The following is a 21,610-nucleotide window of genomic DNA, read 5'->3' as shown; positions in this document are numbered from 1 at the left end:
ATTGTGGGTAACAGATGGAGGTTTGTCTTTATTCTCACACAAGGGAGACTGAGACCTGTGATCCATCTGTGCAGATCTGATGAAGTATTAAGCAGCTTTTATATTCCAGAAAGAGAAATAAAAAACAAGGCATTAAAGTAAAAACCCAGAGTGTTGAGATGGAGAGAACTTCAGCTTTGTAGTGTTGGAAATTTCAGGATCAGGAGGAGTCATTAAACATCTCTGTAACCTGGAAGAGTAAATACACACACAGATGTAGGATTATTGCTGAATTCATCTGACACTAACTTTTTCATTTGCTGGATGGATTCAACAAAAAGCAGGAAACATTATTAATACAAAGAACCTGTGAGGAACTTCTTTTCTCCAAAAGTGGATAAAATGTAAAAGCTTCCAAAATAGTGTAGTGAATAAGTGTAGTTTAGGGCCTATAGGTGTTTGCTTGCTGGGGAGGGAGAGGGAGGGGAGAGAGAGAGAGAGAGAAAGAGGGGGGGAGAGAGAGAAAGAAAGAGGGAGGGAGGGAGAGAGAGGAGAGGGAGGGAGGGGGAGAGAGAGAAGGAAGGAGGGAGAGAGAGAGAGAAGGAGGGAGGGAGGGGAGAGAGAGAGAAGGAGGGAGCGGAGAGAGAAGGAGGGAGGGAGGGAGAGAGAGAAGGAGGGAGGGAGGGGGAGAGAGAAGGAGGGAGGGAGGGGGAGGAGAGAAGGAGGGAGGGAGGGGGAGAGAGAAGGAGGGAGAGAGGGAGAGGGAGGGAGGGGGAGAGAGAAGGAGGGAGGGGGAGAGAGAAGGAGGGAGGGAGAGATGAGGAGGGAGGGAGGGAGGGAGAAGGAGGGAGAGAAGGAGGGAGGGAGGGAGTGGGAGAGGGCGAGAGAAGGAGGGAGGGAGGGAGTGGGAGAGAGAAGGAGGGAGGGAGAGAGGGAGGGAGGGGGAGAGAGAAGGAGGGAGGGAGGGAGGGAGGGGGAGAGAGAAGGAGGGAGGGAGAGAAGGAGGGAGGGAGAGAAGGAGGGAGGGAGGGGGAGAAAGAAGGAGGGAGGGAGAGGGAGAGAGAAGGAGGGAGGGAGAGGGAGAAGGAGGAAGGGAGAGGGAGGGGGAGAGAGAGAGGGAGGGAGGGAGGGAGAGGGAGGGGGAGAGAGAAGGAGGGAGGGAGGGAGGAAGAGGTGTTGGGCTACTGATCGGAAGGTCATGGGTTCAAACCCCAGGTCCACCAAGCTGCCACTGCTGGGCCCCTGAGCAAAGGCCCTTAACCCTCAGTTGTAAGTCACTCAGGATAAGGGTGTCTGCTAAATGCCATAGACGTAAGTGTGTGTGTCCCTGTGCCATCTGGGTGAAGGGTCGCTCTGCTATCTTTAGGAAACCCTGAAATTCACCACCTCACCTCACTGTACACATAAAACTGAACACTGAGTTTATTTTCACACTTATTACAAAACACGGTTTCATGTTATTTTATTTTAGATGCATTAATTTACACCACAGTTCACATTATTTACTGTTTAATGTAAAAACGTCAGTAACTCGGTGAATCACCTCAGAGCTGCTGAACACCAGCTAACTCCTTTAGCCTGAGTGCTAACAGTGCAACATAAACAGCGCTCAAGCTTAAACTTCATTAAAGTTAACATTCGTATAAAGCCATATTATAATACAACAAAAATAAATAAATAAATAAATAAATAAATAAATAAATAAATAAATAAATAAAGTTAAACACTGCTGAGTGAGAAGCAAGTGCTGGTTATTTAGTCAAATTAAATAACAAACTTAGTTTATTTTAGCGACTACAAAATCCTAATATGAACATTATATTATTATTATAGCACAGATCAGTAACAAACATTCACCTGCTGCTCTGCGTGAAGAGGAGAAACTCAGCGTTTTACTACAGGAGAGAAAACAGACAGTTTAAACACCCTGCATCCTGTGAGGAACTACAGCTACATGGCCGCGTCCCAATTTACTTACCCTTACTTCACCGGCCGCGTCACAATTCACTTACCCTTACTTCACCGGCCGCGTCACAATTCATCTGACGTTACTTTACAGGGCGCTCCCAATTCACGTACTTGTTCCAAAAGCAGAGGCTGTATTCTATTCCAGTTATCATCACTAAAAGTTGGCTGTGTTCTATTTCTGTATCCTCCCTAACAGTGCTCAACAGGGCTGTGTTTTATTTAAAAAACAGGGGCCTGTAAATCAAAAACACACTCAAACACTCATTCTGTATACATCCATGTCTACAATACCACCATATAAAACTGTTTACATGCTGGTTCTGCACACTGTTTTTCTATCTTTGCACATGTTGTCCTGTACGTTCAGTCAGTTGCTGTTTATTCACACTACATTTCAATACTCATCAACTATTACTAATATATTACTATTACACAAGTGTATATATGTTTACTAGAACCCTCTTTCTTCAAAATCCTTTATTTTTGCACAATGTACTGTATAATATACAGTATATACACTGGGTGGCGCTGTTTGTGTATTTGTCCTGTAGTGTTTTGTATTGTCTGTTTGCACTGTCTTTTGTCTCACAATGTTTTCACTATGTTGCACACTTTAAGCTGTTAGCTCTTTGTTTTTTATGTAGCACCGGGTTCCTGGAGATACGTTTTCTCATTTCACTATGTACAGCATCAGCATTGATTGAAATGAAAATAAAATCTTCTTGACCTGACTGTATGTACTTTATTTCACTCAACACCAGCTCTATCACCAAGAAAGCCCAGCAGCGTCTCTACTTCTTTTGAAGGGCGAGAAAGTCACATCTCCCTCCCTATCTCTCCTCCTTACCATGTTCTACAGAGGGACCATTGAGAGCATTCTGAGCAGCAGCATCACTGTCTGGTTTGGGAACTGCACCATCTCGGATTGTAAGACCCTGCAGGGTATAGTGAGAACAGCTGAGAAGATCGTTGGAGTCTCTCTTCCCTCTATCATGGACACTTACACCACACGCTGCATGCGCAAAGCCAACAGCATTGTGGATGAACCCACACACCCCTCACACACACTCGTCACCCTACTGCCGTCTGGAAAAAGGTACCGAAGCATCCGGGCCCTCATGACCAGACTGTGTAACAGTTCCTTTCCTCAAGCCATCAGGCTCCTCAATAACTGAACTAAATTGTACCGAATTGTGAATTGTACGACACACACACACACACACACACACACACACACACACACACACACACACACACACACACACACACATACACACACACTCAACAGTATGCACACTTCATATAACTGCTGCTACTATATAAGTGTTCATTCCAGTATTTCTGCACATGCACTATTGAACATACAGTATGTACTCTGGTCGGCGTTGCTGTTGTGTATTGTCTTTTGTGTAATGTCTTGTATTTTTTGTTTGCACCAGGTTGCACAGATGCACTTTATGTATCTAGGACTAACTAAAGTTCTTAGCTCTATCTTTGTTTTATGTAGCACCATGGTCCTGGAGAAATGTCTTATTTTACTGTCTACTGCAACAGCTATATATGGTTGAAATGACAATAAAAGCTTCTTGACCCTTGACTGTGTGTGTGTGTGTGTGTGTGTGTGTGTGTGTGTGTGTGTGTGTGTGTGTGTGTGTGTGTGTGTGTGTGTGTGTGTGTGTGTGTGTGTGTACGCGTGCAGTAACTCAGTGTACTACCAGAGCGAGTTCTTTATCATCTTGAGTGTATCGAAAGTGTTAGCATTTTCTGGAAGTTAAGGGATTTTCCAAGCTGCGCTGACTCACTGGTTTACCAAACGTGTGTGTGAGTGTGTGTGTGTGTGTCAGAAGCGTCGGTTTGAAGCGTTGAAATTCAGCGCAATCTCCATGTCCTCATTTGATTTCATACACTTTCATTTCCAAAGTGTATTTTATATGTAGTGGTACATTATATGTGTAGTTGTGTAGTTGTGTAATAGTTTAGATGTGTATAGTGGTGTATTACATGTATGTAGTTGTGTAGTGGTGCGTAATTGTGTAGGAGATGTGTGTTGTGATGTATTGTGTGTGTAGAGGTGTATTAGATGTGTGTATTAGCACATTATGTGTGTGTGAGTAGATCTCATGACTCAATAACCTGCTCTTGTCTTTTCTCCCTGGTTACTGATGACACAGGACATTTTGGTGTCTGACTCTGTGCTACTATTGGAGGAGAGACACAGCCATAACAACAGACATGTGACCCACCCCCCACCCTTAAGCAGGCTTTTACTGTCAGTGGAGAGTGTTGTTATATTGTACAACACACACACAGGTTTTTACTGTGATGAGAGTGTTGTTATAGTGTACAACACACACACACACACACACACACACACACACACACACACACACACACACACACACGTTTTCTGATTTACAGTAAATTCTCAGTTATTGTTTTTGTAAATGCTCATGTCCACTAGATAAACACACCAATAAAACACACCATGTGCTGAATAAAGGTGTATTAAAGTTGTGAACTAATCAATTATTTTATACAGAATATATATAATGTAGAAGAAATGAAGGGTTTTCTTAGATCTTTAGACTCTGTTTATTACTGTGTGTGTAATTATTCAGATCCTCACACATCCCTCTATAGTCCGTTACAATAAAACACAATAAAGTGTATTTTAACTCAACACTGACTGTCTGTTTGTACGGTGCTCTGAGTTATGATGGGGTGTCTTTCTGTTTAAAGGAGATGAATAAATGACTTTCCTTTAGCTGCAGCACATTGTCCTTACATCACCTCACTCATCATACAGTAATCTGTTTATTTCTTTCACTGCTCATTGTGTCTAAAATGAGATGTTTAAACATTAACACCTCATGTTTATTAGCTTTATAACCTCTACACCATGATAAAGTATAAGATCTTTGTTCTCGTGTCCTCGTCTGACCCTCTGCTACTTTCACTTTATCACCAACAATACAGCAGCAGCTCCAGCGTCCCAACACTTCCTGCACTACAGGTTCCTCCTGCTGCTCTACATTTAATCTAAATTAAGAATCTTATCATATTTTATTAGCAGAAATTCCCCTCCTCATTATTCAGGCTGTTTCTTTTATTTCATTATTATAAACAGAACCAAAAATGAAATTGTGCATTGAACTTTTCACAGATATCTGTGTACTGTTAGAGCGTAAAGATTATTTTAGTAAATATTGGTGCTTTCCTGAAGCTCTGCTGGATGTAACAACTACCACCATATTTCCAGTGTCTTTTTATTTAGTTCAGATGATTATAAAAGCATAACATTGTGCATGTGGTTCATCTTTAGGCTGCTTATTAAGACATTTACATTAGACAAACAAATCCAATATGACAATTTATAAGATTATTCCAGTTGAGCCTAGTGCACAGATCCTAATATGAACAAGGCTAATTGTCCAAAATGATGTTTTCACAGCATCTTGTTTTATTGGATTGTTTTATTCCTCATTTCTAGTAGGTGTAAGACATTTTTGTGTGTCAGTTTGTGTAATATTTTATTTGAATAATCATGGTGAGAAGGCATGTAGATGTATCATGGTGTATTTAGGACCAGCTCACAGCTACAGAGTGCAATGCAGATCAGGTCAAATGGCATCTGTGTTTCCTCAGCTGATGGCTTGAAGAGACATCCAGCAAACCATCTGTACCTTATCATGGTTTGTTCGACCCCCAGTCAATAGGATTCAGGTACACACAGACACTGGGCTCCATGTGCATCCTGTCTGGAGGCTTTATATTGAAATAGAACATCTTGATGTGGAGGAGTTATACAGTATGTCTGTACAGTATGTCTTGTTACCTCCTTCAGCAGAACCAGACCTGTCTTGTACATGTTGACTTCTCTATCGTCTCTAAAGTGTGTATCTGTGTCATCAGTGTCATCAGTAAAAACAGGGTTCCTCTTGTGTGCTTAATCCCAAGTACAGCAGATCACATTATCCGTCTCAGGCTTCACCCTTAAACAGTTCTGAGTCTTTCGGGATCCAGCTCTTTACAGGGACACAATACTGCTGTTCCAAACACATCCGTATCATGTGCTTTAATCATGAATAACTCCTTACTATTTCACTATTTCTCTTAGGTTTCTTCATTGTCTTCATGTCTACAGGGACATGCTGTTCAGTGTACAGAAACATCACTTGATTAGACTGTGCTTGTCCCCTCTGGTCACAACACTTGTATAGATGTTTGGACACCAGCGATTTTGTCTGAGAGAAAAAGAACTCCAGGTCGTTGGTGTTGTCTTAAAGGAAGTTGTTCCAGTTCCTGAGTGTTTTGCTGAAGTCTGTCACCATCTCAATCCCTGCCACCTGTCATTCAGACAAGATTGAACATAACCATTATAAACTATATCTGAGCATTTGTAATAAGATCTTAGATGGGGAACATTTTGATGCTTCAGCTTCAGATGACCTGAATGATATCTAAATGACACTGAAATACCCGGTACAGTCTGTACACCATCCAGGTGACTAAACCCCACCATCCTTGTCTCAGCTCTGTCACTCTGACACATCCTGTGTGTTCAGGTGTGGATATCTGACTGACATGGAGCTTAATTAGATCTCGTATGGACACAACTGTATTTTTATACAGAAACTGACATGTTAAGGTTCACAGCAGTGATGTCCTCATTGTGCCCTGGTAGTGCATCACATTCACTCACATAATAACAGGTTCATTTTCAATGATGAATCTCTGTGTAAAATAAAGTAAAGAATTCTGACAGTATCTGTACCTACAGTATAAAGCAGCTTTATAAGAGTTATTTGACTGAATCCCAGTCTCCATTATAAACCCTGCCCTTTGTCTACACTTAAAAGTGATGTGAACTTAAACAGTTCCTCTGTTTCATCTGAGGCAGAACTCAGACTGCTGAAGGATCCTGAATGTGTGATGAAGACGTGAATAAGCAGTAAAATAAAAAACAAATAAGAGACGGTTTGAACGACGACAAGATTTCATCATCATTTACATTTACATTTACATTTACAGCATTTGGCAGACGCCCTTATCCAGAGCGACGTACATAAGTGCTTAAATCTCTAACATTGAATACATTCATGCTGGTTTACTAGGTTCCATACTTAAGATACCATGAGTTTAAAACATTTGTTCAAAGTTACAATGAAAAAGTGTCAAAGGTTTTTTTTTTTTTTTTTTTTTTTTTAAATGCAAAAGATAAGGAAAGAAGTGCTATTTGAAGTGTTTCTTGAATAAGTAGGTCTTCAACCGCCGCTTGAAAATAGCCAGTGACTCAGCTGTCCAGACCTCTAGTGGAAGTTCATTCCACCACCTTGGTGCCAGAACAGAGAAGAGTCTTGTAGTATACTTACCTCCTACCCTGAGAGATGGTGGAACCAGTCGAACAGTGCTGGTAGATCGGAGGTTGCGGGGTGCAGTGCGAGGAATGATGAGGGCTTTGAGGTAAGAGGGAGCTGGTCCATTTTTGGCTTTGTAGGCCAGCATCAGTGTTTTGAATCGGATGTGTGCAGCTACCGGAAGCCAGTGGAGGGATCGCAGCAGCGGGGTGGTATGCGAGAACTTTGGCAGGTTGAAAACAAGCCGGGCAGCTGCATTTTGGATCATTTGCAGAGGACAGATTGCGTTCATAGGTAGACCTGCCAGCAGTGCATTGCAGTAATCCAGTCTAGAAATGACAAGAGACTGAACAAGTACATGAGCAGTCTGTGTGGACAAAAATGGCCGAATCCTTCTAATGTTGTAGAGAAGAAACCGACATGAGCGAGTCACATTAGCAACATGAGAGGAAAAGGACAGTTGATTGTCCATGGTTACCCCAAGGTTGCGAGCTGTGGCTGAAGGGGAGATCAGATCGTTGTGCAAGGATATAGCAAGATCTTGACCTGGGGATGAATCACCTGGGATGAACAGCAGTTCAGTTTTGCTAGGATTGAGCTTTAACTGATGAGCAGTCATCCAGGATGAAATTTCTGCCAGACATGCTGAGATCCGGTCAGAAGCTGTGGCATCTGAGAGTGGGAAAGAGAAGATAAGTTGTGTATCATCAGCATAGCAGTGGTAAGAACCCATGTGATGAAATAACTTCCCCAAGAGAGTGAGTATACAGGGAGAAAAGAAGAGGACCAAGTACTGAGCCCTGTGGGACGCCAGTGGAGAGTCTGCGTGGAGCAGATGTCACTCCCCTCCATGTTACCTGATATGAGCGTCCTTCCAGGTAGGAGGCAAACCATTCCCAAACTGATCCGCAAATCCCAAGACTCTTGAGGGTGGATAAGAGAGTCTTGTGGTTGACCGTATCAAACGCTGCTGAAAGGTCAAGGAGGATAAGGACGGATGACAGTTTGGCTGATCTAGCAGTATGTAGCTTCTCAGAGACATCCAAAAGGGTTGTCTCTGTAGAGTGAGCTGCTTTAAAGCCAGACTGGTTGGGATCTTGGAGGTTGTTCTGTGAGAGATAGACAGACAGTTGATTATAGACAATGCGTTCAAGAATTTTTGAAAGAAATGAGAGAAGTGATACCGGTCTGTAGTTACTGATGTCTGATGGATCCAAAGCAGGTTTCTTTAGGATGGGAAGAACCCTTGCTCTCTTGAAAGTAGTTGGTACCTGACCAGATGCTATGGATCTATTGATGATAGTGGTGATGAAGGGCAGAAGGTCTTGTGAGATGGTCTGGAGCATAGTGGAAGGGAGTGGATCCAATGGGCAGGTGGTAGGATTGCAGGACTGGATGAGTTGTAAAATCTCCTCTGCTGCTACAGTTGAGAAATATGACAACAAAGGTAGGGGGAATCCATACTCTGAGATGTAAGTGCAGTCGGGGCTGAAGTGAAGGTCGGGCAGATTTCCTCAATCTTCTCCTGGTAGAAAGAAGCAAAGTCTTCTGCAGTCAGGGAGGATGAAGAAGGTGGAGCCGGGGGGTTGAGCAGAGAAGAGATGATGTTGTGGAATTTCCGAGGGTCATGTGAGAAAGCTTCAAGCTTTTCCTTGTAGAAGGAAGTCTTGGCAGAAGTCACATCTGAGGAGAACTTGACAAGAAGTGTTCTGTAATCAAGATCTGCATCAAGTTGTGATTTCTTCCACTTTCTCTCTGAAGATCTTAGCTCTCTTCGATTGTTGCGCAGCACATCTGAAAGCCAAGGAGCAGAACAAGAAGTTTTCTTGGGTTTAGTGAACATAGGGCAGAGGAAGTCCATAGTTGAGGAAAGAGATGAGAGGAAAGTATCTGTAGCTGAGTCCAAGGGTAGCGAGGAAAAAGAAATCATTATTTGTATTCTTTCACATTAGGAACTGTGTTCATCTCTCCTGGTAACACATGATGCAGTGTGTTATTCTGTACTGCTATAGGTCGAGAGAGAGAGAGAGAGAGAGAGAGAGAGAGAGAGAGAGAGAGAGAGAGAGAGAGAGAGAGAGAGAGAGAGAGAGAACACACCCTCTAAACACTGAGTTCAGATCTCTATAAATGTGTTTGGTGAATTTATTAAACAACTTCATTAATCTGTAAAGTATAAATTATGTTCCACACTGATTTATTAAAAACTAGTGTTAATAACACAGTTTGGCCCCATTTGTTATAGTTTTTTTTTTTATCTCACCATCACTGTTTGCAGCATGTGAGGTTCTGGTTATCACAGGGATGTTATTGGATCTCCAACTAGATCAGACTGACTCTGTGTCCAATCTCCAGTAGCACAGTAACTTTATATTTTTAATATGTTGCTCTGAATTAAAAAAAAAAAAAAAAACACCCTTGGGTCTGTAGTGATGTAGGAAAATTTATTTATTTATTTACTTACTTACTTACTTACTTACTTACTTACTTACTTACTTACTTACTTACTTACTTACTTACTTACAAACAACAATAATTTCTTGTATTTACTGTCTTCAGTGGTTTAAGGTTTTCCTTGTGAGTTTAAATCCTCTCCCCAACAGTCTGGTGCTCACTTTTAATAAAAATGTAAAAAAAAAACGTCTTCATGAATAAATATAAACATGTAAATTGTCAATAGTGTGCTTTATGTCAGTTCATATTGTATCTAGTCGATAAAGAACAAGTCTGAACTCTACACCCAACATCTAATAATGAACAGAACACTTCAGTGGAGAACTGAGAGAACATCACCTTCTGTTTCTCACAGTCATGCTTTAACATCAGGTTTATTAAAAAAACATTTTAAAAAGCCTAGCATAAAAAAAGTCTTCTTTAAACTTGTATTTCATGGTCTGATTTAGTAGAAAAATGGCAGCTTCCTTCATGCAGAAAGACTCTGCAGCATCTTATACATGTCATTTATGAACCAAAATAAATCATGACTGCAGAAGAAAAGCTTTTGTGCACCAAAATGTGTCAAAATCTACATCTGAGCCACCGCTAGTGGAGTAAAAGTAAATGAGATGTAAATGGTACTAAAGTTACCTACAGAACTCTCTGTACTACAGAACATTTTCCTCTCAAAAACACATTTTGTTAAATATATACTAACTCTCCATTTCAAAACAGAACACATCTTTCTCTGCACACACTAACTTTACCAAAACACTGGAAATCTGACTCAAAATGAAATTATTCTGTCAAAGAATAACACTTGTTTTCACTTCACAAGGTATATGCAGTCAATCAAAGTACACCAGGTTTTTAAAATACTGGCTATTGTTGACATTAGAAAAACTGCATAGACTTTTATGTTTCAGGTAACATTCAATCCACCTTTTACACAAAATGTCTTAGTTGGGAACTGTATGTCCACATGTACTGTAATGTTCACATTCAAACGCATTCCAGTAAAAAGCAAATCAGTTATTTTTTTCTTTACGGTTTACTAAAGGAGGTTCAGTAGAAACACAATATAATAGAACAGAAAAAGTTTTACAGTATTGCTTACAGTGAACAAAATATCATATATAAGAGCATTCTGAAAAACAAAAAACAAAACAAAAAACAAAACAGCAAAAAGCCCAGATAAGAAGGGGGGAACTAAAAATAGCACAAAATTAATGTATCTAATCCCTGCGATCTTCAGGGTTAGGCCACATGTTTTTGTCAACATCACATCAGATATCATCCAAGGCGATGCACCTGGGTTAAAACCGATTGGTACAGTATGTCGGATGCACCCTTGGCAATCTTGAACTGTGATGTCCCTGCAGCCAGCATCCATGGCTTCAAGGAGGGACATCTAGTCATGTGGCTGATGGTCATAAACCTTCCACCTCCATGCAGAAAAAAATGCAATACTTATCTGTTGGTTTGTTGAAAGATGCTAGTAATGGAGGCAACCATTGACCGCCTCAGATTGGGTTGCACTCTTTCACCAGCCTCTCTTAGTGAGAGACCGTGGTTGATTACATGGTCAATGATAGTGGCACGAATTTCATCACTGACTACTATTCTTGCAGCCCTTGGAATGCCACCACCATGCATTCTTACACCTCTACCTTGCCCTCTCCTTGGGCCTGCTCCTCTTCCTGCACCTGCACCTCTCACTGCACCTGCACCTCCTACTGCACCTCTCACTGCACCTACACCTCCTACTGCACCTCTCACTGCACCTACACCTCCTACTGCACCTCTCACTGCACCTCTCACTGCACCTCTCACTGCACCTCTCACTGCACCTCTCACTGCACCTCTCACTGCACCTCTCACTGCACCTCTTACTGCACCACCTACTGCACCTCTCACTGCACCACCTACTGCACCTCTCACTGCACCTCTCACTGCACCTCTCACTGCACCTACACCTCCTACTGCACCTCTCACTGCACCTACACCTCCTACTGCACCTCTCACTGCACCTACACCACCTACTGCACCTCTCACTGCACCTCTCACTGCACCTCTCACTGCACCTCTCACTGCACCTCTCACTGCACCTCTCCCTGGCCCTGCATCTCTCACTGGAGCTGGTCTTCTCCCTGGGCCCCTTGCACTTCCTCTTCCACGTCCAGACATTACAGTGTTTGTCTTTTTCTGTTTCTGTTTCCAAAAACATCACTCCTCAAAGTCCTCATTTTATAGTAATAGAAAAAAATAACCCCCGCCACTGAGTCTAAGCCAGACTGGAAACAGCTGTGGTTGGCCCAATTCACCCAACATAAATCAGCTGTGTGTGAATTATTCAATTGTTTGTTTATTATCAGCTGAGATATATTGTTTTTTGAACTGATATCATTGCAGAAGCAGAGGTTTTTATACTGTATCTAAGGTTTGGAATATTGTTTTTGCTATTGTGGGATGTTGTGTGTTAACATTCGTCAATACTACAAAAACAATCCATAATTTTGTTGGGAGGTATAGCTTGTCTGTTAAGAAAATGTAAGCATTGTGGAAATGTGTTCACTGATTACATATTGTGTGAAAACGACATGAAATGTGTGAATGTTATGGCCACAAAAGACTGATGCTGTGCTAATTGTGTTTAGAGTTTTGAAACTGTTTGGACAAACACTTGTTAGCGAATGAAAAAAACTGTAATTAGATTACAGTTTGTTAATAAGTGACAGCTTATGTGTGTTTCATTCTTTATAAATTATTTCCCATTCATTTCTTACTTTTAATATCTCTATCATTATATTAATACCACACACACTGTACACTGATAATCATTATTATTTTATGTGAAGTAAACATCTCAGTTTTATTCACTTCTTTTATATAATAATAATTTTAAAGAAAACTGAAATATATTTTTCACGTATTGTTTTGTAAAAAAAATAAATAAAATAAAGATCTATTTAGTTAAAATGTTTCCAAACTGAGCTGAATATTTTTGTGTATACAGTAAACTAATGACAGTGTTGTGTTTGTCGATGTCGTGAGGCGTGTTGGTGTGTTGGTATCAGCCATAAAAACATTTCTTCACTGAAGGGATTTTCCAGCCAATGCTTTCACTCTCTCAAACACACACACACACAGTATTTTATAAAACTAATAAACATTCATTTGTTCATCTTCTGTAATTACTATAACCTGAACAAGCTGCTGTTCAGACAGTCTGTACCTGTGTGTGTGTGTGTGTGTGTGTGTGTGTGTGTGTGTGTGTGTGTGTGTGTGTGTGTGTGTGTGTGTGTGTGTGTGTGTGTGTGTGTCAGAATCATCTTCATGTTTTCATTACTGTGTATCTGAGGAAATCTGAGTGAAATGTTCAGCTGGAATAAGATGATAGAAATGGTTCTCACATCATCTCTAATGTTTAAGTGATGTAAACAAACAAACAAACAAACAAACAAATAAATAAATAGAGTTAAATGATAAAAGATTGTTGTATAAACAGCCGGCAGCTCAGACACCCTGTTTTTGCCTCGTTACTAAAACACTTTCAGTTACTAAACCTGCTGCTGGAACTTTGTCCTAGTAACTGATGATGCAGTGAGTTATTCAGTACCACAGAGAAGACACACACAACACACACAAAAGACACACAAAACACACACACAGACACACACAGACACACTTCACTCACCAGACACACAGAGAGACACACAGACACACGCTCTGTACTGCATGCAGACATTTTTTATTTCTTCTCAATAAATATCACACTGTTACTCGTCCAGTTTAGATACATTATTTCTATAAATATCTTACTGAAAGCTGTTTTTATTAAAATTCTTTACAGATGATATTCAACACTTTTATTTCCTGTATATTAGTTTATATTATGAAGGAAAGTGTCTGTGGGTCTAACAGCATTTCTCAGCTGAACACTCACTGAACCACTGATCAGATAATAAACTCAATACTACTATAAATCTAAAGTCTCTTAGAGAGATGTAACACTTTTTCAGCTCAACAGACACCCAGGTTTCTGGACTTTATGTAAATTAACCAGAAGCTGGTTACAGACCAGCTGTTTCTCTGGACAATGACCATGTAAATATCGTGAAATTAGAGATTATTAAAACTCTGAGATCTTAAAACTCTCAGCATGAACTTCTATCTTCTCTCCCCGTCTCTTCTGAATATTCCTAAGAAATGTAATTAAATTTCTAAATAATTAATTAATCTCCTTCTAGGTCCTGAAGACAGAAACCTGACACACAACACAGCTCTCCCACCACCAGGCTTCACAGTGGGCAGAGTTTTAGTCCTGTTTTTAATCACAAAATACTAAACTTCACATAAACCTTTAGTGAAGTTAACTCATAACTATTTTATCATTAATTAACAAGATTGCATGTTTTTTTCTTCTTTTTCTCTGTTAATGTTTCAGTGATGTATTGTGTGGATATTGTTGAGTTAATTGTTTATGTCATTAATGTTTATTAATGACATAAACAGAATCAGTCAGTTCACAGTGTTTACAGCTTTCACTGATGATAATTAAAGTAATTATGTTACTAATGAATCTTAATGAAAGTTGGAGCACTACACTGAGGTTGTGGATGAGTTTGTGCAGTAAAATGGAGGTGTTGTGTTGATGGAGACAGAAACAGGAGTCAGTCTGAAGCGTCTCAACTCAGCAGAATCATTTTCAGCTTCTTATCTGAACCTCCAGCCTTCACACACACACACACACACACACACACACACACACACACACACACACACACACACACACACACACACACACACACACACACACACACACACACACACACACACACACACACACACACACACACACACACACAGTATAGCTATTCATAAAACCTAGGACAATGTAAAAAACTAAATTATTTTTTATAATAATAATAATAATAATAATAATAATAATAATAATAATGTATTTTAATTTTTAAAAAGACTCAAATATAAAAAGTGATCAACTCTTTTCTTCATCTCCTGCTTTTACTTTCAGAATAATCCTGCACACTTCACATCTCCTCAGAAATTGGTGACGCGAATGAGTCCTGAATCCTGATTGGTCGGCACTCTGAGTTCTGATTGGTCAGAGCGGTGGTATAAAATAATCTTCCCCCTGACAGAAAAAACATTCCCTCAGTAACAGGAGCCGCAGCGGGATCAGTGACTCTCTATTATACAGCTAAACAGAATTAAACAGGATTAAAGTGAGTTAAACAGAGTGACAGTGGTGTTAATCGGAGTTGTAGATCGACTCAGTAAATAATAGATTTAGTGTTTTAGTGCTCAGACAGTGAGAGATGTCGCTCTGCAGCACAGTGATGAAGACTCTGATCTTCTTCACATTTTCTCTTCATCTTTCATCAGCAGGTGAGTTCTGTAATGTTTACTGTCTTTACTACATTTATTTACTCTCTAATAATAAAGTTTAACGATAAAGCTGTAATAAGGGCAAATCTGACAAAGTTACACTTAAATAATACAGTTAATAAATAAATAAACAAATCTCTCACCAAGTAAAACAGAAATACTCACCTTATTATTATTATTATTATTATTATTATTATTATTATTATTATGTCTGTTTCATCTTTACAGTATTTCTAGTGTGTGTTGAGTTAGTGATGTAATGTTAATGTGTGTTTTTACACGTTTACAGTCACACACTCGCTGCAGTAAATCATCACTGCAGTTACACCCAGAATAAATTTCCCAGAATTCACCATTGTTGGTCAGGTGGATGGAGGACATATCGAATACTATGACAGTAACATAATGAAACCAATCCCAAAGGCGGAGTGGATAAAGAAGGTGACTGCTGATGATCCTGATTACTGGAACAGACAGGCACAGATAGCGCAGAGTACTCAGGAGAGCTTCAAAGCCAATGTGGATACACTAATGCAGCGCTTTAATCAGACTACAGGTAAACACACACACACACACACACTGTAGAGTCTGCTTCTTTTAAATGTGTGTGTGCAGGACAGATAGTTAAGGATTTGCTGAATTATTTTACTATGTAATTAAATTACTAGTTAATTGTACTAAACAGTTAAACTAGTAGTTAATTGTACTAAACAGTTAAACTAGTAGTTAATTGTACTAAACAGTTAAACTAGTGGTTAATTGTACTAAACAGCTAGTTTATTGTGAACTATTGTAGAGCTACAGGACATGTGATGAATAAAAGTCAGTAATAAAAAGAGGAGGCAGTAAATAAGACTGTAATTCAGTAGACGGTTGTGTCTGGTGCTGCTCTGCTTCATCACGTCACTGAGACTGAAAACACACTGAAGTGAAGGTGGAGCTGCTTACAGCACAGAGCGCCGCTCTACAGGACACTTTACTCCATCACACTACACCGTGGACTCGTCACATCACCTGCATGTTCATGGGAATGATGTTTGGATCGAAATCTTTAGTCTGTGCTTGGGGGGAGAAGTTTCTGCTTCATCCTGAGCTGTTGTTGTTGATCTGCTTCTCCTGCTGTGCTGCACACTGATTAGTCAGATTTACGTATCTCTCCTGTCCAATCAGATGAGCTCGTCTCTGTCGGTCAGAAAGTCAGTAGCTGTATGACGTCTTGTCGGATCTCAGAAGAACGTTTTGTCTGCATGATGGACGTTTCCTCCTTTCAGACCCTGCAGTGTTGAGCAGTGTGCAGTAAAGCTCTCAGACTACAGCACTACAGCATCTCCATTCCGCTTCAGCTTGGATCCAAAAACATCTGATTGATGAATCTTCACTCCAGCACTGAAAGCTCCAGTCCAGTCCAAAGCCTGATGGAGTCGATGCCACACGTCGAGCATCAGTCGCTTTACGTGACAGAAAACTGAAGTGAACATCAGACGCTTTATTTATCTGTCTTTATGTTTCATTTGTCTGATCAGAATGAAACACCTCAGGGTTTGAAATGTAGATCAGATGCATGAGTGCAGAGAAAAACGTGCAGAAGTGCTGGAGAAAATATCTTCTGATGTCGATCTTCTTCTTCTTCGTGGTGTTGTTGTGTGATGTTAGTCATCATGAGCACTTGAGCACGCTGTCATGCTGCGACTGATCATCAGATTAATGTCAGGAATCTGACGCTGCAGTTACTGAGCCCATGTTTCATTAGTTCAGAGTCTGTCACGCTGCAGAGAGAGAGGTTTATACAAACCCCCGTGAAGTTGGCACCCCATAAAAAGAAATAATGCCCAAAACTCTGCCATTCGTTTGTGCTACGTTTGTGCTGATTTGTGCCACAAAAACGAACGTTTGTGCTGGTTTGGTGTTTGAGATATTAAACATTATTTTTTTGACCGTGTGACGTCACTTTCCACCCCACATCGCCCAAATCGCTCAAAACCGGCTTAGTTCGTTTGTGCTCGATTTGTGCCCATTTGTGCCGTTAAAACAAACACTGTATCTGTTTTCCTTCCTGAGATATAACCAAAATATTTTCGGGAACTGTGACGTCACTCTCCATCCCAGTTCGTCTAAATCACACAAACCTGGTGTCATTCGTTTGTGCTCCATTTGTGCCGGTTTGTGCCGTTGAAATGAACGTCAAGTATATTTCCCCTTCTTAGAAACAACAAAAACAACTTGGAGCTGTGACGTCACTCTCCACCCCGTGCCGTCCAAATCTCTCCAAACCGGTGGCGTTCGTTTGTGCTCCATTCGTCCCGGTTCGCGCGGCTAAAATAAACATTAAATCTAAGACGACACACAATTATATTCTTCCGCATTTTTATTGGACAAAATCCATAAGTCCTCTTACAATATTAGTACAGACAGAGAAGTTACAGTACATTGCAGGTAAGATGTAAGATCACAGTGCATTGGAGATTATCTAAGAAAGAAAACATTACGAAATACATTACCTGACGATTTCAAGCTCAGATCTAAAATGCTAAACTCCACAGTTAAAATGGGGGAAAACACGGCAAGCAGTAAAAAGCAGCAAGCACAAACAAGCGTGACCGTATTTAAACAATAGGTATATAGAACGGCTTGCGTGGGGTCACGTCTCCTCCAGACACTTTATAATTTCCTTATGAAGGGAATAAATAAGTTAGATATGGTGTTATACAGCACAAACAAATAGCACCGGGTTAAGGCGATTTGGACGACAACACGGTTCTATTTGTGATTCAGTGATCCCATTAATAAAAACGGTTTCTTTCCTTCTGAATGAACGAATCAGCTTTGAATAGATTTAATAAATGACTCAGGACTAAAAAAAAAAAAAAAAACAGTACATTGTGGCCTTCTATTGGGAATTTTTTTTTTTGGGAAAAAGTGTAACTAAATTTTTTTTTTCTATCGTTTCATATTTCTGTCATTTTTGTAATGAATCTCATAATTATTTATAGGCTGTAAATGCGTGCAGGAGCTCCTTATAAAATATGTGTTGGCTATTAATACAGCCTTGCTTGTTTAATTATACTTGTCTTTTTAACAAATGAAGCCACTTAACCCTTGTAACTTATAAACAGTTTATTTGAACCGTGTCCCGTGTATTCTGACACATAAATGGATGTCTCTGGTGGACGCTACCGATATCTACTCACCTTAGACCCGCTATTTTATTCTGTTTGCTATTTTTAAGGAAGCAAATTAGATACACTGTTTATTTTAGAGGCACAAATCGAGCACAAACGAACTAAGCCGGTTTTGTCCGAATCGGACGAAGTGGGGAGGAGAGTGACGTCACTGTCCCGTATTGTATTTGTTATTTCTAAGGAAGGGAAAATAAGATTCGATGTTTATTTTAGCGGCGCGAACCGGCACAAATCGAGCACAAACGAACTAAGGCGGTTTTGAGCGATTTGGGCGATGTGGGGTGGAAAGTGACGTCACACGGTCAAAAATAATAATGTTTAATATCTCAAACACCAAACCAGCACAAACGTTGGTTTTTGTGGCACAAATCAGCACAAACGTAGCACAAAGGAATGGCAGAGTTTTGGGGATTATTTCTTTTTATGGGGTGCCAACTTCACGGGGGTTTTATACACCGCTACTTTTCACTTTCATCCATTTTATACATCATCCAACTGATCAGTTAAGTAAAAAATGATTGTTAGAAGGATCGATGACCAAAAGAATTGTTGCAGTGAACGATTGTGTAAAACCGAACGGTCCGAATTTGTGAGCGTGCGACTGAAACACTGATGGAACTGATGGATGGTGTAAATAAACCCAGCAGCCGAGTCTGTCGCCTGATTGATGAAAATCATCCTGATGATGTCATATGGTGAAGTTTTGGGATTGTCTGATGACAGGAAGCTCCACCCCCTCACTACCACACACACACACACACACACACACACACACACATATCAGTGACTCTGAGAGACACCGTGTCGGCGTCTGTAATCCTGATGAAGAGGAGGATGGAGTTTCTCTGCAGGATTCTAATGAAGATGAGGTTGATGAAGGTCTCGCTGATGAACTTCACTCTTCCACGTGCTGTTGGAGAAACTCTGCTCACGTTCACATCAGTAACGAAGCTAGCAGGCGTCAGTTAGCCAGCGTGTCTGTGCTAATCTCTCTCTGAAGGTCAGGACGTGTCCCAGCCAGATGTTGTGAGAGCTTTGAGGAGATTCTGTGGATTCCTCTGTTCCTCAGCAGTAGTGAAACTCACACTTCAGTCTTCAGCTGATCTTCACAGGAAGCTGCAGGAGAAACAGGAAACCAGGTGGATTCTCCTTCCTGAAGACCATAGTGTCTTGTACTGTGTGCTGTGTTGGCGTCACTGCGCTCTCCTGATCAGCGTGTGTGAGTGACGTGACGTGACGTCGTCGTACTGAAATAAATGAGTCACACAACCGAACACGTTGATCAGTGTTTCAGGACTGAGAAAGTCACAGCGTTTAGATGCAGTGTGTAACTTTAATCAGCGCTACACATGACATTACTGCAGCTACACGTCATGTTCAGGGTTAAACACTGGGTTTATTACTCACTGTAACACTGTAACTTCACATCACTTCACTTACTACACTTTCTGCCTTTAAAGAGAAACACAACAACTAACTCTGTGTGTGTGTGTGTGTGTGTGTGTGTGTATGTGTGTGTGTGTGTGTGTGTGTGTATACAGGAGTTCACACATGGCAGTGGATGTACGGCTGTGAGCTGGACGATGACGGGACTGTTAGAGGATACACACAGTTTGGTTATGATGGAGAAGATTTCATCAGTTTGGATCTGAAAACTGTCACATACACTGCAGCTAAACCACAAGCTGTGATCACCAAGAACAAGTGGGATAATAATCCTGGTGCCACTGTGGCCCGGAAGAACTACCTGGAGAACATCTGTATCGAGTGGTTAAAGAAGTATGTGTCTTACGGCAGAGAGACTCTGGAGAGGAACGGTAAAGTGTGTGATCTGTTACTGTAACACACTCACGCACACACACACACACACACACACACACACACACACACACACACACACACACACACACACACTTCTCCTGTGTTGTGATTATTTAAATCTCTACATAAAAATAAGTTAATTCTTTAAAAGCCGTACATTAAAAGTGTAAATCTATTTTTCTGTCCAACTCGAAACTCTTTCACATCTTTGTAGACAGAAAATCTTCATCACATGACCAATAACTCTGAACTTCACTAAAGGGGGAAAATGAGGTGACGTTCTTCAGATAGTTCAGTGTGTAAAGTGAAAAGACCAAAATCTTTCAGCAGAACAGCGACGTTTTATTTCAGTTAAACAGAGAAAGACTTTTCAGACCAAAGAGAAAAAAGAAGAAGAAAAAGGAACTGAAACTTTAAGGATGTTTTCATTCTAACAGTTTACAAACACTTTAAAGAGTGATGATGATTAGAAAGTGATGAAGATGCTGTTTCTTGTCTCCTGTGCTGCTCACAGCAGATGCTCTTTAACAGTGTGGTGAAGCTTCAATGTTTCTGCTGTAAACTTTCCTCCTTTCCTGCAGAAACCATTCCAGCGTCTCATCTTCACTAAAACACATCGACTGGTGTAAAGTTGATGGAAAATGTCATAAGAAGGAACACAGTTTATTCCTCATCAGGGTTCTCATGAGGAGTTGAGACATGAAGAACAGAAGAGACTTTTAATATTTCTGTCTCTGTGTCTCTGCAGTTCGTCCTACAGCGTCAGTGTTCCAGAAAGAAGCCTCTTCTCCAGAGGTGGTGTGTCACGCTACAGGTTTCTTCCCCAAAGCAGTGATGATCTCCTGGAGGAAGGACGGAGAGGACGTGCATGAGGACGTGGAGCTCAGAGAGACGTTACCCAACCAGGATGGAAGCTTCCAGACGAGAAGCATTCTGAAAGTCCCAGCTGAGGAGCTGCAGAAACACACCTACACCTGTGTGATTCAGCACAGCAGCTTGGAGAAGGAGTTAGTGCTAGAAGTGCCAAAAGGTCCTGATCAACTCCACATACAGTAGAAACAATAAATCTGATTTCCTGCTGCAGCAGATAATAAAGACTTTGTGCTGATTTAACAGGTGGAGGACTGATGGCTATCATCATTGGTGTAGTCGTGGCTCTCATTGTTCTTGGTGCTGTTGCTGCAGGAATTATGTTCTGGAAGAAGAGGAACTCTGGTGAGAGGAGGAAGGAGGCAGATGTGAAGTTTTCAGAGAACAGATTTTCAGATTTGATGAAGATTTTTCTTGTTTTTAATCTGAACTGATAAACTGATAAATAACTGTCTGTCCATCATCTGTGTTTCAGGCTTCAAACGTGCTCCAGCCTCTGAAGAGTCTTCCTCCACCAACTCTTAAAGTGTGACTGTGTGTCTTCCTGCTGAAGTGAGAGAGTAAGACATGATGATGTTTACAGTATCATATGGA

At 40.7% G+C, this 21,610-nt stretch overlaps 2 protein-coding genes and 3 pseudogenes across 8 annotated transcripts in view; 4 read left to right on the top strand and 1 right to left on the bottom strand.

Moving 5' to 3' along the window:
- The window catches only part of LOC125138472, a 20,645-nt pseudogene extending 18,680 nt beyond the window's left edge, over positions 1 to 1,965 (bottom strand).
- The window catches only part of LOC113656616, a 355,645-nt pseudogene that overhangs the window by 29,144 nt on the left and 304,891 nt on the right, over positions 1 to 21,610 (top strand).
- Positions 1 to 21,610, top strand: part of LOC113656619 (acetyl-CoA carboxylase 2) — a 332,529-nt gene that overhangs the window by 68,906 nt on the left and 242,013 nt on the right. The gene's annotated exons all lie outside the window — the stretch shown is intronic.
- Positions 1 to 21,610, top strand: part of LOC125145502 — a 131,678-nt pseudogene that overhangs the window by 108,969 nt on the left and 1,099 nt on the right.
- LOC125145506 (class I histocompatibility antigen, F10 alpha chain-like) lies at positions 14,899 to 20,985 on the top strand. The gene is made up of 4 exons (XM_047818603.1): positions 14,899 to 15,146; positions 15,436 to 15,702; positions 19,867 to 20,167; positions 20,204 to 20,985. Coding segments are annotated over exons 2-4 (453 nt in total). The 5' UTR covers positions 14,899 to 15,146; positions 15,436 to 15,551; the 3' UTR covers positions 20,205 to 20,985.

This window comes from Tachysurus fulvidraco, chromosome 9, assembly GCF_022655615.1.
Source record: "Tachysurus fulvidraco isolate hzauxx_2018 chromosome 9, HZAU_PFXX_2.0, whole genome shotgun sequence".
Classification (NCBI taxonomy): domain Eukaryota; kingdom Metazoa; phylum Chordata; class Actinopteri; order Siluriformes; family Bagridae; genus Tachysurus; species Tachysurus fulvidraco.
This window is presented reverse-complemented; position numbering and strand designations above follow the sequence as displayed.

Excerpts from the sequence above, each read along its gene's own strand:
- LOC125145506 (XM_047818603.1), top strand. The coding sequence starts at position 15,552 with ATGAAACCAATCCCAAAGGCGGAGTGGATAAAGAAGGTGACTGCTGAT. Across the intron at positions 15,703-19,866 it reads GCGCTTTAATCAGACTACAG|GAGTTCACACATGGCAGTGG; the intron begins GTAAACACACAC and ends GTGTGTATACAG.